The sequence below is a fragment of the Euleptes europaea genome, chromosome 3, assembly GCF_029931775.1.
Source record: "Euleptes europaea isolate rEulEur1 chromosome 3, rEulEur1.hap1, whole genome shotgun sequence".
Taxonomy (NCBI): domain Eukaryota; kingdom Metazoa; phylum Chordata; class Lepidosauria; order Squamata; family Sphaerodactylidae; genus Euleptes; species Euleptes europaea.
In genome coordinates, this window is record NC_079314.1 from 119,158,969 (window position 1) to 119,171,908 (window position 12,940).

General features: G+C 46.2%; 1 protein-coding gene across 1 annotated transcript in view; it reads right to left on the reverse strand.

The window, feature by feature from the left end:
* CHCHD3 (coiled-coil-helix-coiled-coil-helix domain containing 3) overlaps positions 1-12,940 on the reverse strand; it is a 190,152-nt gene that overhangs the window by 55,130 nt on the left and 122,082 nt on the right. Inside the window, exon 4 of the mRNA XM_056846625.1 lies at positions 3,460-3,530. Coding sequence (XP_056702603.1) covers positions 3,460-3,530 — 71 coding nt within the window. The remainder of the gene's footprint in view (positions 1-3,459; positions 3,531-12,940) is intronic.

Genomic DNA, 12,940 nt, shown 5'->3' on the forward strand with positions numbered 1-12,940 from the left:
GCCCCTTCCAACTCTATGGTGCTATGATTCTATGAAACTGCCCATTTCCTTCAGTCCATTTCATTAATTCACGGCAGAGGTGAGATCAGAACATCTTGGCTCACAAGTCAGCCTCTTAGGTCTAGCTCTCAGGGATGCAGACAACCCCATTCCTCGGGTAGCCTCTGCCCTGGAAGTGCAAAACATAGACGGGAAGTAAAAGAAAAAACTGGATCTGAACCAATTTCAGAAAACAGTCAAACACAGAACGTCCCTCGGAAAACAAGGAGGACAGGTAACCCCTCTTAATGGAAATGCTTTGTTCTCTGTTTGGATTTATTTTTCTGCAAGACAGATAGATAAACCCTAACAACTGTACCTTAATTATTTGTCTGCAGCTGTATTTTGTCAATATTATGTATGTGAAAACGTATACTTATTTCCATAAGTTTGCCAGCAGTGCTTTGTGCTGGGTTATACATAAAACATTTTTTATTTTGAAAGCGTAGCTTGGGGGAAAAACAAATACGTCCAATTGTTCTTCTTGCACCATCTTGATTTCTAGCAATTTAAAGTTCTAAATAAGGGGAAGTTGGACATTCTTGCAATTCTCAGATGCTTCTGCACCTGGGCCTCAACGAACTGCATCTGTTGATAATGGGTTGGACGGCTTCTAACCTCTGTGTGTGTGTGAAGTGCCGTCAAGTCGCAGCCATCTTATGGCAACCCAGACGGGTTTTCAAGGCAAGAGACTAACAGAGGTGGTTGGCCATTGCCTGCCTCTGCATAGCGACCCTGGTCCTCCTTGGTCTCCCATCCAAGTACTAAGCAGGACCGACCCTACTTAGCTTCTGAGATCTGACGAGATCAGGCTAGCCTGGGCCATCCAGGTCTACACAAAGCCATATAATTGTCTTACTCTTTGTATTTATTTATTTATTTTATTTATTATTTTTCTTATATGCCGCTCTCCCTGACAAAAGCTGGGCACAGAGCGGCTTACAACAGAATCAGCACACCAAATTCAGTAAAATACATTAAAACCATTTGTATAACAATAAACACAATAAAAACCAGCCCCAGACATATCAATAAAATCAGCAAAGATCAGTACAGAAAGACATAAAATGGCTCTCCTCAGTGGTATATCTGGTAGGCAGGACCAATGAGAAATAAATAGAGCAGGTAATCCCCCCCACCTAGTAGTCAACCTAAATAAAGATGTTAATGAAAGAGGTGGGGAGGGACAGGGAGGCCAGCTTTGATGAAAAACCGTAGCTGTCCTCAACCATCAGCCTTCTTCTTCTTCTTGTTACTGCTCTTCAAGGCTATTCTGGGTCTCTAGACTCCCTTCTTGGCATGCTTTCATCAGAGACCAAGTTAGTTCTGATGACGCGTGCCACAACATCCTCCAGCATGGTGTGAGAGCCAGCATGGTGTGATAGCCAGCATGGTGTAGTGGTTAAGAGCGGTGGAGTCTGATCGGTGCAGTGGAGTCTGATCGGGAGAACCAGGTTTGATTCCCCACTCCTCCACATGAGCGGTGGAGGCTAATCTGGTGAACTAGATTTGTTTCCCCACTCCTACACATGAAGCCAGCTCTCTCAGCCCCACCTACCTCACAGGGTGTCTGTTGTGGGGAGGGGAAGGGAAGGTGATTGTAAGCCGGTTTGAGTCTCCCTTAATTGGTAGAGAAAGTTGGCACATAAAAGCCAACTCTTCTTCTTCTGTGATCTTTTTGGTGACGTCCAGCAACTGTTCCCCTATATTTCTGGCCATATCCACGCCACCAGGTAGCAGATGCTGGGGAACATACTGGTTTAGGCTGACTGACAAAAGGCAGCTTTGTATGTTCACATGTTCAGATTCGTGACAGGCCCACGCTCTCTTCACAATGAAGAGGTTCCTCAAACATTTGTTATCTAAAGACAGACTGAAAAACACAAACACGATCTCATCCTTGAGACGAGCATTGTGGGAAGGCGGACTCAAGCAATGATCAGCCTGAAGGCCTCCTTTACGATCCTTATCAAGTTATTATAGCAACTATAAAGAGAGGTTGTCTGCGAGGCCAACAATCGTATGGCCACGACAGACTTCTGGACAACAATAGAACACCCGTCTCTGTCTTCTATTGACAGCGACAATCAGATGACGGCAGGAAAAGGGGGTTAAAAAAATTCAAAAACAAAAAGCCACAAAACATGATTGATGAGGCTTTCTTGCAGGCATTAACAGCAGCAGAAGAAAAGCCCGGGGCAAAGTGTCAGAGTTAAACCCCCCCCCCCCATTACTGGATCTTCACTTAACCCTCCCAAGGAAAGATAATTTAACCCGACCTTCAACACCGAGGACAGAATTAAACTGCTGATTTCAATACCTTACAAAGCGACACTGGGAAGGAAGCGATTCCACACAAATGCACAAATAGTTATTTCTACAGGGCATTCAAACAAAGAACTGTATCTTGTACTACAAAGATGTGCTGCATTCTAAAATTATACACCACAACAGGCTTACATTCTAACAGGCTTACACCAGTGTGGTGTAGTGATTAAGAGTGGTGGTTTGGAGCGGTGGACTCTAATCTGGAGAAGAGGGCTTGATTCCCCACTCCTCTGCATGAGCGGCGGAGGCTAATCTGGTGAACTGGATTTGTTTCCCTACTCCTACACCCGAAGCCAGCTGGGTGACCTTGGGCAACTTACAGCTCTGTTAGAGCTCTCTCAGCCCCACCTACCTCACAGAATGTCTGTTGTGGGGAGAGGAGGGGAAGGTGATTGCAAGCCGGTTTGATTCTTCCTTAAGTGGTAGAGAAAGTCGGCTTCTAAAAACAACAACTTCTATAAACATCGGTACCCCACTAATGCCCTGACATGGATAGCACAGGCTAGCCTGATCTCATCAGAAGCTAAACAGGGTTGACCCTGGCAAGTATTTGGATGGGAGACATCAGGGGCGTGACATGGAGGCAGGCAATGGCAAACCACCTCTGAACGTCTCTTGCCTTGAAAACCCTACGGGGTCACCATAGGTCAGCTGTGACTGGATGGCAAAGAACCCCCACAGTAATACAGGTTAAATGGTAGAATTTTTAAAACGTATTTATGCTCAAGTCTTTAGCATCCAAGAAATGTGCCCTTCTCCATAGCCTCGTGTCTCTCAATATAGTATCATATCTATGCTAAGAGTATCTGAATGCTTGGAATTTCTAAGCAGGGCTGAATAATACTGCAATTCAGTTGGCCGAGAGCCTGTCAAAACACCGTTCCTTTCAATAACCAATACCTACAGCCTATTTTATTTCACTTGTCAACCACAGAGAGAGAAAAAGAGAGAGAAAGAGAGAGAGAGACAGAGAGAGAGAGAGAGAGGAGAGAGAGGATGAGACACTCTTTCCTTTTCCTCTTTCACATGAACAAAAGCTAAAATCAGATTCATGGTCGTCAAAAAAATAATACGAGAGGGAAAAGGTCTTACTTGAATCTGGCGTCTACCTCATTGACGGCTTTCTGGAATTCCTCCGTGGTGACTTTGTAGAATTGTGCACTCTGAAAAGGAGAGGGGGGCGGAGGATGAAGTGTAAATTATGAAGTATATCAAAAGCTTCTATGCAATGGTAAAAGTGTTTTGGGAAGTTCAATAATTTCTGAAGCCCCAAAGACAGTCTGCAGCCCACATTACTTACCTTTTAACCAGCATAATTATAAGCAACAGCTAACATTGTCTGGGCGTTCTTGTTTTTGTTCTAAATGGTTAACACTTTTTAAACCAGAGAATAGGTAACTGCTATTTCAGATCAAATTATTATAGATCAAATCAAGCCTGAACTGCCCCTAGAAGCTAAAATGACTAAAATGAGGCTGTCATATTTTGGTCATATTATGAGAAGGCAAGAGTCACTGGAAAAGACAGTCATGCTAGGAAAAGTTGAGGACAGCAGGAAAAGAGGAAGACCCAACAATAGGTGGATTGACTATAAAGGAAGCCACGGCCCTCAATTTGCAAGACCGGAGCAAGGCTGTCAAAGATAGGACATTTGGGAGGACGTTGATTCATAGGGCCGCCATGAGTCGGAAGCGACTTGACGGCACTTAACACACACACATTTCAGATCACCTCCACCTTCCTTTATCCTGTAGCCCAGGCTAACCATTCTCATCAGATCTGGGAAGCTAAGCAGGGTGAGCCCTGGTTTGTATTTGGATGGGAGACCCCCAAGGAAGTCCAGGGTCATTACACAGAGGCAGGCAACGGCAAACCACCTCTGAACGTCTCTTGCCTTGAAAACCCTACAGGGTTGCCGTAAGTCACCTGCAGCTTGGTGACACTTCCCACCACCATGCTTCTGTTAGAATTCTGACTCCGCCCACCTTCTCCCCCATGACCTCCGGTTGCCAACCTACAGGTGGTCACAACCCACAATAATGACTTAGCTGTACTAGAATATGTTATTTAAAAAAACACAGCAGTATGGCTTATATGGTGGGACTACATGATGGGACTATAGAAGCCAGTCAGTGACTGCTGTGTGTGTGTGCGTGTGTAAAGTGCCGTCAAGTCGCTTCCGACTCATGGCGACCCTATGAATGAAAGTCCTCCAAAATGTCCTATCTTTGACGGCCTTGCTCAGATCTTGCAAACTGAAGGCTGTGGCTTCCTTTATTGAGTCAATCCATCTCTTGTTGGGTCTTCCTCTTTTCCTGCTGCCTTCAACTTTTCCTAGCATGACTGTCTTTTCCAGTGTCTCTTGTCGTCTCATGACGTGACCAAAATACGATAGCCTCAGTTTAGTCATTTTAGCTTCTAGGGTCATTGACTGCTAGATGATCCTAAAAAAACCATACAAACTACTATCCTTTTGGAAGAAATTTAAACAATATAATTTTGAAGCAATACAAAAACGGCCAGGGGTGGCTGAAGAATTTTCTTTTGAAACAGCACTACTCAGCGGGAAGCTGTCCCACCTAATATGAACTACATGGACCGTTTTTGTAATTTCTTTTGGTTTATGGTGAAGATTTGAATTGTTTAAAGCACAAAGTGCTAAGAAAGACTGTTTGGCAGCAATTTCAGTTATTATAACTGTTGTATAAAATTGTTTTGATTTACAACATTATATAAAAAATACTTTGGCATAAGAAAATTTATTATAGCCAACACCTTATTTTGGGTAACATAACAATAAGCTCTTCAATAGTAGTAAGTTTGAGAAAGAAAATATAAGCCATATAGCTGTGTTTTTTTAAATAACCTACAGGTGGGTGGCTGGAGATCTTCGGGGATTACAACTGATCTCCAGGAGGCAGACATTTCTCTCCGGAGAAAATGGGAGCTTTGCATGGTGGACTCTATGGCCCTGAAGTCCCTCCCTTCCCCAAACCCTGCCCTCCTCAGGCTCCCCACCTCCCCCCAAAAAAATCTCCAGGAATTTCCCAACCTGGAGCTGGCAACCCTACCTTGGTACCTTCTTCAGTGGCTTCCTGTTTACCAGGCCCCCTGATTCCCTCTGTTTTCCAGTTCCTCTGCTCCCGGTCACCAGGCTCCTTTTCACACCCAGCATCCATGGTCTTCAGGCCCTGTGCCTGGTTGCCCCCAATCTTTCACAGCCCCTCAGTGCTGTTCTAGGCTTTGTGACATCGCCAAAACTCAGCCAATCGCAACAGCAGATGCTCATAATAGTTAGTGACTATTTCACTTACCGCTGTTAGCCTTCCAGGGACTTTTACAAACACAACTGATGGAGCTGCTAATTTGGCCTCACAGCACATTCTATGCCTTAATCCAACACCTAATTTATTGTGCTCAACAACATTCAGCAAACTAAAATGGCGCCCACGTGTCTGAATTCCTAAACAAACCACGAGTGTCCTTGATTTCCCTCTTGGGTCATTCAAAGCTCTTGTCATGCAGTGAAAAAGACATGATATTTCTTACAAAACAAAGAAAAAAGGATAAACTGGAAATCCAGTTAAGTTAAATAACAAAGCTGTATGCGAGTTCTTCATACTCCCAATCATTGATCCGTAGGAACTCTGATCCATTCTTGGTCAAGGCAACGACCTGAGTTAGGCAACACAGCAGAAGGTGGTCATGTATGTATATGACATCAAGTCACAACTGGCTTATAGCGACCCCAGCAAAAGGCTTTCATGACTCGTGAGAAGCAGAGGTGGTGTGCCATTGCCTTCCTCTGCAGAGCCTTCCTTGGTGGTCTCTCATCCAAGTACTGACCCTGCTCAGCTTCCAAGATCTGATGAGACTGGGCTAGACGATGACATCTTCCTTCCCCAAAAGCTGGTTACCTTAGTTGAATTAGTGAGTGGTGATAAGAAGTCACACCTGAGGGGCTCAGAGGAAGATGTACATGATGCAACTCCTACAGGATCTTTTAGAAACATGGAGCTGGAAGGGGCCTTGAGGACCATCTAGTCCAACCCCCTGAACACCTCCCCTCCATTCCCACAGTGACCCCTGCTCTATGCTCAGAGGAAGACAAAAATCTCCAGGATCCCTGGCTAATCTGGCCTGGAGGAAAATTCCTTCATGATCCCAAAGTGGCACCAGGAAGAAATTTTCCTCCAGGCCAGATTGGCCAGAGATCCTGAAGGGTTTTTGCTTTCCTCTGAGCATAAAGCAGGGGTCACTGGGGGAGCGACCCAGTGATCCCTGTCCACCTCTGGGCTGCACTGTAACTTAACTGATGAAGCACATGGTTGCTGCTAAATTAAATAATACTGAATACAATACCACCTGCAGGATATTGATTCAGCGTAGGTTTTTTTATTTCTATCTAAAAGTAGGGAGGGGCTGTGACTCAGTGGTAGAGCATCTGCTTGGCAGGCAGAAGGTCCCAGGTTCAATCTCCAGCATCTCAAGTTAAAGGGACCAGGCAAGTAGGTGATGTGAAAGACCTCAGAGAGGTTTGAGTAGACAATACTGACTTTGATGGACCAAGGGTCTGATTCAGTAGAAGGCAGCTTCATGTGTTCATGTGTACCTTCCACTCAGAGAGAAGATATGGAACAAGCACGTTCATCTCTGGAAAGTTAGCCCACCCCAGATGTGCAAACCCATCTTCTGAAGAAGTGTACAACTGCCCTTTTATCAAGTCATCCCTCTCTCCCTAACTATCAAGGGCACACAATACTTGAACCTGAAAAGCAGGAATGGTTCTTCCTATACCTCGAAATGTCACAGCTTCCCTATGGGGCAGGCGGCACACTGAGACAATGGGCTATAAAGCCGTGACATTTTTGAGATGAAATAATGTCACCACAGTAATTTTTAGATATGTAATGGTTTTTATGACTCCGTTACACAGTTAGAATGGAAACTAAGATGCGCCACTGTCAATGAGATCTAAAGGGTTTTGTCGGAAAAAAGCACATGCATTGGTTGGCGGCGGCAGCAAACCCCACCCTCGCAGGATACTCAGTGGGAAGACCTGCGGTGCCCCCCAAACAATGCTCCATCCTCCGCAGCTACTTCAGAGTTTCTGGCCATTTATGCTTGGTAATTAGCAGTGCGTTCCAGGCTGAAGTGCCCCGCATTTTTTTTTATTCCTTCATGCTGAGCTGTCATTCCAGCCATCACTGCGAAGCTGGGGCATACCTGCTTCACATTTCTTAAGAACCCCTTTAACGAGACCTTTTGTATTTGCTCCACCCCAATGCATTTGCTCCACCCCAATGCACTGAAGCATTCACTGAAGGAACCATGAAAAATCACAGCCGTGGCTTAGCTATGCAAACGGCCATTGCTAATGGCTATGCAAATGAAGGAACGAAGGAGCAGGTGAGTGGGGCAGGGGTGGAATTTGACTTTCTCCTCTTGCATCGGGACTGTGAATAGTCATTTTAAAGGGTGGATTTGAAAAAGCAGCTTTGAGCGAGCATCAAAATCGACCCTGCATAAATGGCCTCTAGAAATTTTACACCTCTTAACAACAAACTCTAGTTTAGACACTGAATGGGAAATGTCGGATTTATTAGTCACACATAGGTTGAGGGGAGGCATGCCGTAAGCCCAAACACCCTCCCAGATTAATGTGACAAACCATGGCTTGGAATCATATCAGTATCGTTTTCTTTTAAATCTAGGGTTGCCAATTCCAGCTTGGAAAATATCTAGAGATTTGGGGGGGGAATTGCCTGGGGGGGGGAGCTCAGAGGATTGTGATGTCACTCTAGGTCTTGCATTTCTCCTAGACTCTATGATACTGCCCTCAGAAGCAGCCATTTCCTCCAGGGGAACTGACCGCTGTAGAGTGGGCATCAGATGTAATTCCGGGAGAGTTCCAGGTCTCGCTTTGAAATTGGTAACCCTACCTACATCCTAGCACATATGGTTAGAATATCCCATTAACCAAGCCACAATGATACGTAGATAGCATTTCTTCCTTAATGCTCAGAGTATTAAGGAAAACATTCAGCAACTCTTCCTTCAACCAGTGTAAAGGCAGCCTTTGTTCCTACTTCTACATATTGCAGAGGATTGGGAGCAGAGGCCAGGAGCCTGCTGTTTGCCCTAGGACACCCATGGCATTCAAAGTTGGGCTGAGACTTCCAGGTGAGTTAGAATCATAGAATCATAGAGTTGGAAGAGGACATACAGGCCATCTAGTCCAACCCCCTGCTCAATGCAGGATCAGTCTAGAGCATCCTTGACAAGGGCTTGTCCAGCCTCTGCTTCAAGACTGCCAGTGAAGGGGAGCTCACCACCTCCCTAGGTAGCTGATTCCTCTGTTGAACAACTCTTACTGTAACAAAAATTTCCCCTAATATCCAGCCGGTACCTTTCCTCCTGCAATTTAAGCCCATTATTGCGAGTCCTACCCTCTGCTGCCAACAGGAACAGCTCCCTGCCCTCCTCTAAGTGACAGCCCTTCAGATACTTAAAGAGAGCAATCATGTCCCCCCTCAACCTCCTCTTCTCCAGACTGAACATTCCCAACTCCCTCTGCCTTTCCTCATAAGGCTTGGTCTCCAGGCCCCTGATCATCCTCGTTGCTCTCCTCTGTACCTGCTCCAGTTCTGAAACCCAAGTTACATTTCTTGGGTTTAAGAACCGGATCATGCATGACTCTGGCCACTTGGGTTGCCAGCTCCAGGTTTGGAAATACCTGGAGATTTTGGGAGTGGAGCCTGGGGAGGGAAGGTTTGGGGAGGGGATGGACCTCAGCAGGGTGTAATGCCATAGAGTCCAATTGCCAAAGTGGCCATTTTCCCCAGGTGAACTGATCTCTATCGGCTGGCGATCAGTTGTAATAGCAGGAGATCTCCAGCCACCACCTGGAGGTTGGCAACCCTAACAGTAAGAGAAATCTGCAACATCTGTACCTGTGCTCTGATTGATACCCACATCTCTGTGTTTCAGTTTATGTACGATTTATACTCAGTTATTTAAGATCTATACTTTTAATGATCTCTGGTGTGCTCTGAATGCTTTTAACTCATATCTAGGAGTAGGGTTTCCAGGTCCTTCTTCGCCACCGGCGGGAGATTTTTTGGGGGAAGCCTGAGGAGGGCGGGGTTTGGGGAGGGGCTTCAATGCCATAAAGTCCGATGGCCAAAGCGGCCATTTTCTCCAGGTGAACTGATCTGTGTCGCCTGGAGATCTATTGTAATAGCGGGATATCTCCAGCCACCACCTAGAGACTGGCAAACCTACTGGCCACAGAGGGGCCACCGGCAACAGTGTCCCTGTGCCCCCAATTCTTGCAGACATATCTAGCCATGTTGTCACACTGCAAACGGTATGGTGGACTGCGCTGCTCAACTTTTACTGTAGGGAAAGGGGAGAGTTTGCCAGGTGCATAATGATTTTCGTACCACCCGGTTCCCATGGACCAGCGTTCCTGAGCCAAAATCTGAATCTCTTTGGGGTTAGCGGATAACAGCTTGAGCCTCGCGCACTGCCACAATGTCTTCCTACCCGAACAGAGAGCCAGAGTGGTATAGTGGTTAAGAGCGGTGGTTTGGAGCGGTGGACTCTGACCTGGAGAACTGGGTTTGATTCCCCACTCCTCCACATAAGCGGTGGAGGCTAATCTGGTGAACTGGATTTGTTTTGGGAGGGGCTGTGGCTCAGTGGGAGAGCATCTGTTTGGCATGCAGAAGGTTCCAGGTTCAATACCCGACTGTGAGGGTTTGCATGTCCGTATCTGCTGGCCTCGGCTCCCCCTTCCTTTGAACTCGTAAAAGCAGTTCACACCGTTTGGCATTTCCTGGGTTCAGGCGCCGTATCTGTTAGGACCTGACGGGGATGCCCTCCCCTCTGACTGATTGCTTTCCTGCTGTGCTTTGATTCACTCCCTCTTGCCCGCGTCACTCCCTCTTGCTAGATTCGGCCTTGGAGGCCAGATGGCCCTAACAATCCTCTGGGGTCGATTGATGTCTGTATTGTACCCATTTATCTTGTAGCTTCCCATAACATAGGTGTGAACCCAGTTACCCTGTAGGGGATATAACCCTGTAGTTTTGGAAACGTGCTCACTTGCAACTTTTAACCGTGTTTGACCTGTAACTGTCTGAAGCCTTCAATAAACCCCTTGTTTCTGCATCAACGCCTGAGCAAGTGATTTTATGGAGTTTGCACAGTTCAGTTGGGAACTCTCACACCGACATCTCCAGTTAAAAGAACTAGGCAAGTAGGTGATGTGAAAGACCCCTGCCTGAGAACCTGGAGAGCCGCTGCTGGTCTGAGTAGACAATACTGACTTTGTTGGACCAAGGGTCTGATTCAGTAGAAGGCAGCATGTGTTCATGTGTTTCTCCACCCCTACACATGAAGCCAGCTGGGTGACCTTGGGCTAGTCACACTCTCTCAGCACCACCTACCTCACAGGGTGGGGAGGAGGAGGGGAGGGGAAGGGAAGGTGATTGTAAGCTGGTTTGAGTCTTCCCTAAGTGGTAGAGAAAGTCAGCATATAAAAACCAACTCCTCCTCCTCCTCCTCTTGTGTAAACAAAGCAAAGGCCTCAACAAAACCATCCCCATCTTCCTCTGCCCAATCAGACCGAGGTGAAACTGGGCTTCTTTGCAGCAGCTTAAGATGTGAGCAAACTTGGGTCACTGAAAGGCTACTCCATCTGGAAAGGGAAAAGGCCAGGCATTTAATCATTTGAGCCTTATGCTTTCCGAGACCATTCTGAATTCACCTGGGATCCACGACAATCATTGGCAAAAACATTAAGCTGAGAAGAAGAGTTAAAATTGCGTTTTGGGCCTCACACCCTTACTCAAATTATAATAAACGGTGTGACAGATACCACAGTCCAAAGAGCATGTGGAGATCAGAGAGAGCGCAGTGGTCTCTCAGCTCCCAGCTTGCTCCAGCAATTCGGGCCTAATAATTCATTTGCCTGCAAAACAAAGTTCCAGGCTTGTGACCGGGTTGGGGGGGGGTGTAGTTTATTTTTTAATAAATCATCGTTGGCGAGTAAGAAAATGAAAATGAAATCCCCTTTTGCACCGGTGACCCCCTTTTGCATTTAGCAATCTCGCTGGTCCAGCCACAGCCACGTCCAGGTTCCGTGGATAGAGATAAAATCAATAGGGATGTGATTAGACAAGCAGAGAGACGGCGGCGTGCGCACGGACGGGTCACCGTTTGAGATGATGAATCGGCCTCCATCAACCGGCGGTCCCCTCTGATGCTAACATTTACTATAATCGCATTTGGGCAGCGATTTATCTTTCTTGGGCCTGATCAATAAAGATGAACACAACAGTTGTAAGGATCGATTGTAATTTTTTATCATTTTAAAGCATGAAAGCAGGCTTTCTGACACAAATGCAATATTTGGAGGACACACGCTCGGATTATTCTCTCTCTCTCTCTTTTTGGGCGGGCTCTTCTTTAATCCGCCTTTGAGTGATCCGCTGAGCTGCTGCGCACGTTGCGAGGCCGTAATCTGGCCGTAGATGATCAAGCTGCCATTTATCAACTTAGATTTAGTTTAGTAAGAGTATCAGGGAACATAGATTCATTTGTACGCATACACACAATCAGGCACACAGCAATGGGTGAAATTCTTTTGCCCGGCAATCTGTCTTGTTTTTATAGAAAAATCGAGATCTGCACAAACGCTGGAAAGAGAACAGTCCCGCTTGCTTTAATGGGCTGTCAATTAGAAACCGCTTTACTGTACTGTCTTCTAACGTCCTGGCTGAGAAATGGCTCCCCTCCTCTCAGCTGGTTAATTGAAACTGTCCCTTAATATGACAATAAATTACGTCTATAAAGTGCTTTTAGGACAGGCCAAGGGGGAACCAAGAATTCCATTCAGAAGGCAACTCGGACACCCATCCACAAATCAGTGGAAAACAGTAAGTCTTTCCTGTTTTCTTCAACCTGAAATACAAATTGGAGATACAGATCTGGGGGGACCCACAAGGACCCGTGGGGGGGGGATCACATTTCCCACTCATCCCCTATTTCATAAGAACATAAGGAAACCATGTTGGATCAGACCAAGGTCCATCAAGTCCAGCAGTCTGTTCACACAGTGGCCAACCAGGTGCCTCTAGGAAGCCCACAAACAAGACTGCAGCAGCACCATCCTGCCTGTGTTCCCACCGTACCCAAAATAATAGGCATGCTCCTCTGATACTAGAGAGAATAGGGATGCATCATGACTAGTATCCATTTTAACTAGTAGCCATGGATAGCCCTCTCCTCCATGAACATGTCCACCCCTATCTTAAAGCCTTCCAAGTGGGCAGCCATGACCACAGGTAAGCATCCACTTTCTGTGCAAATTTACACTCGTTTTACAGCAAATGCCCTGATTACCTATATGCTTCCAAGCTCAGTTCAAAAATGCCGGTTTGTTATCTTTGAAGCCAGTTGCGGCCGGGCATCAACATGTACACTGAATCATCTCTCCCTTTATGAACCTCCGTCCCACTTCTACTGAGCACCACCGTTCCTGCTTACTGTGGCCTCTTTGCAGGTG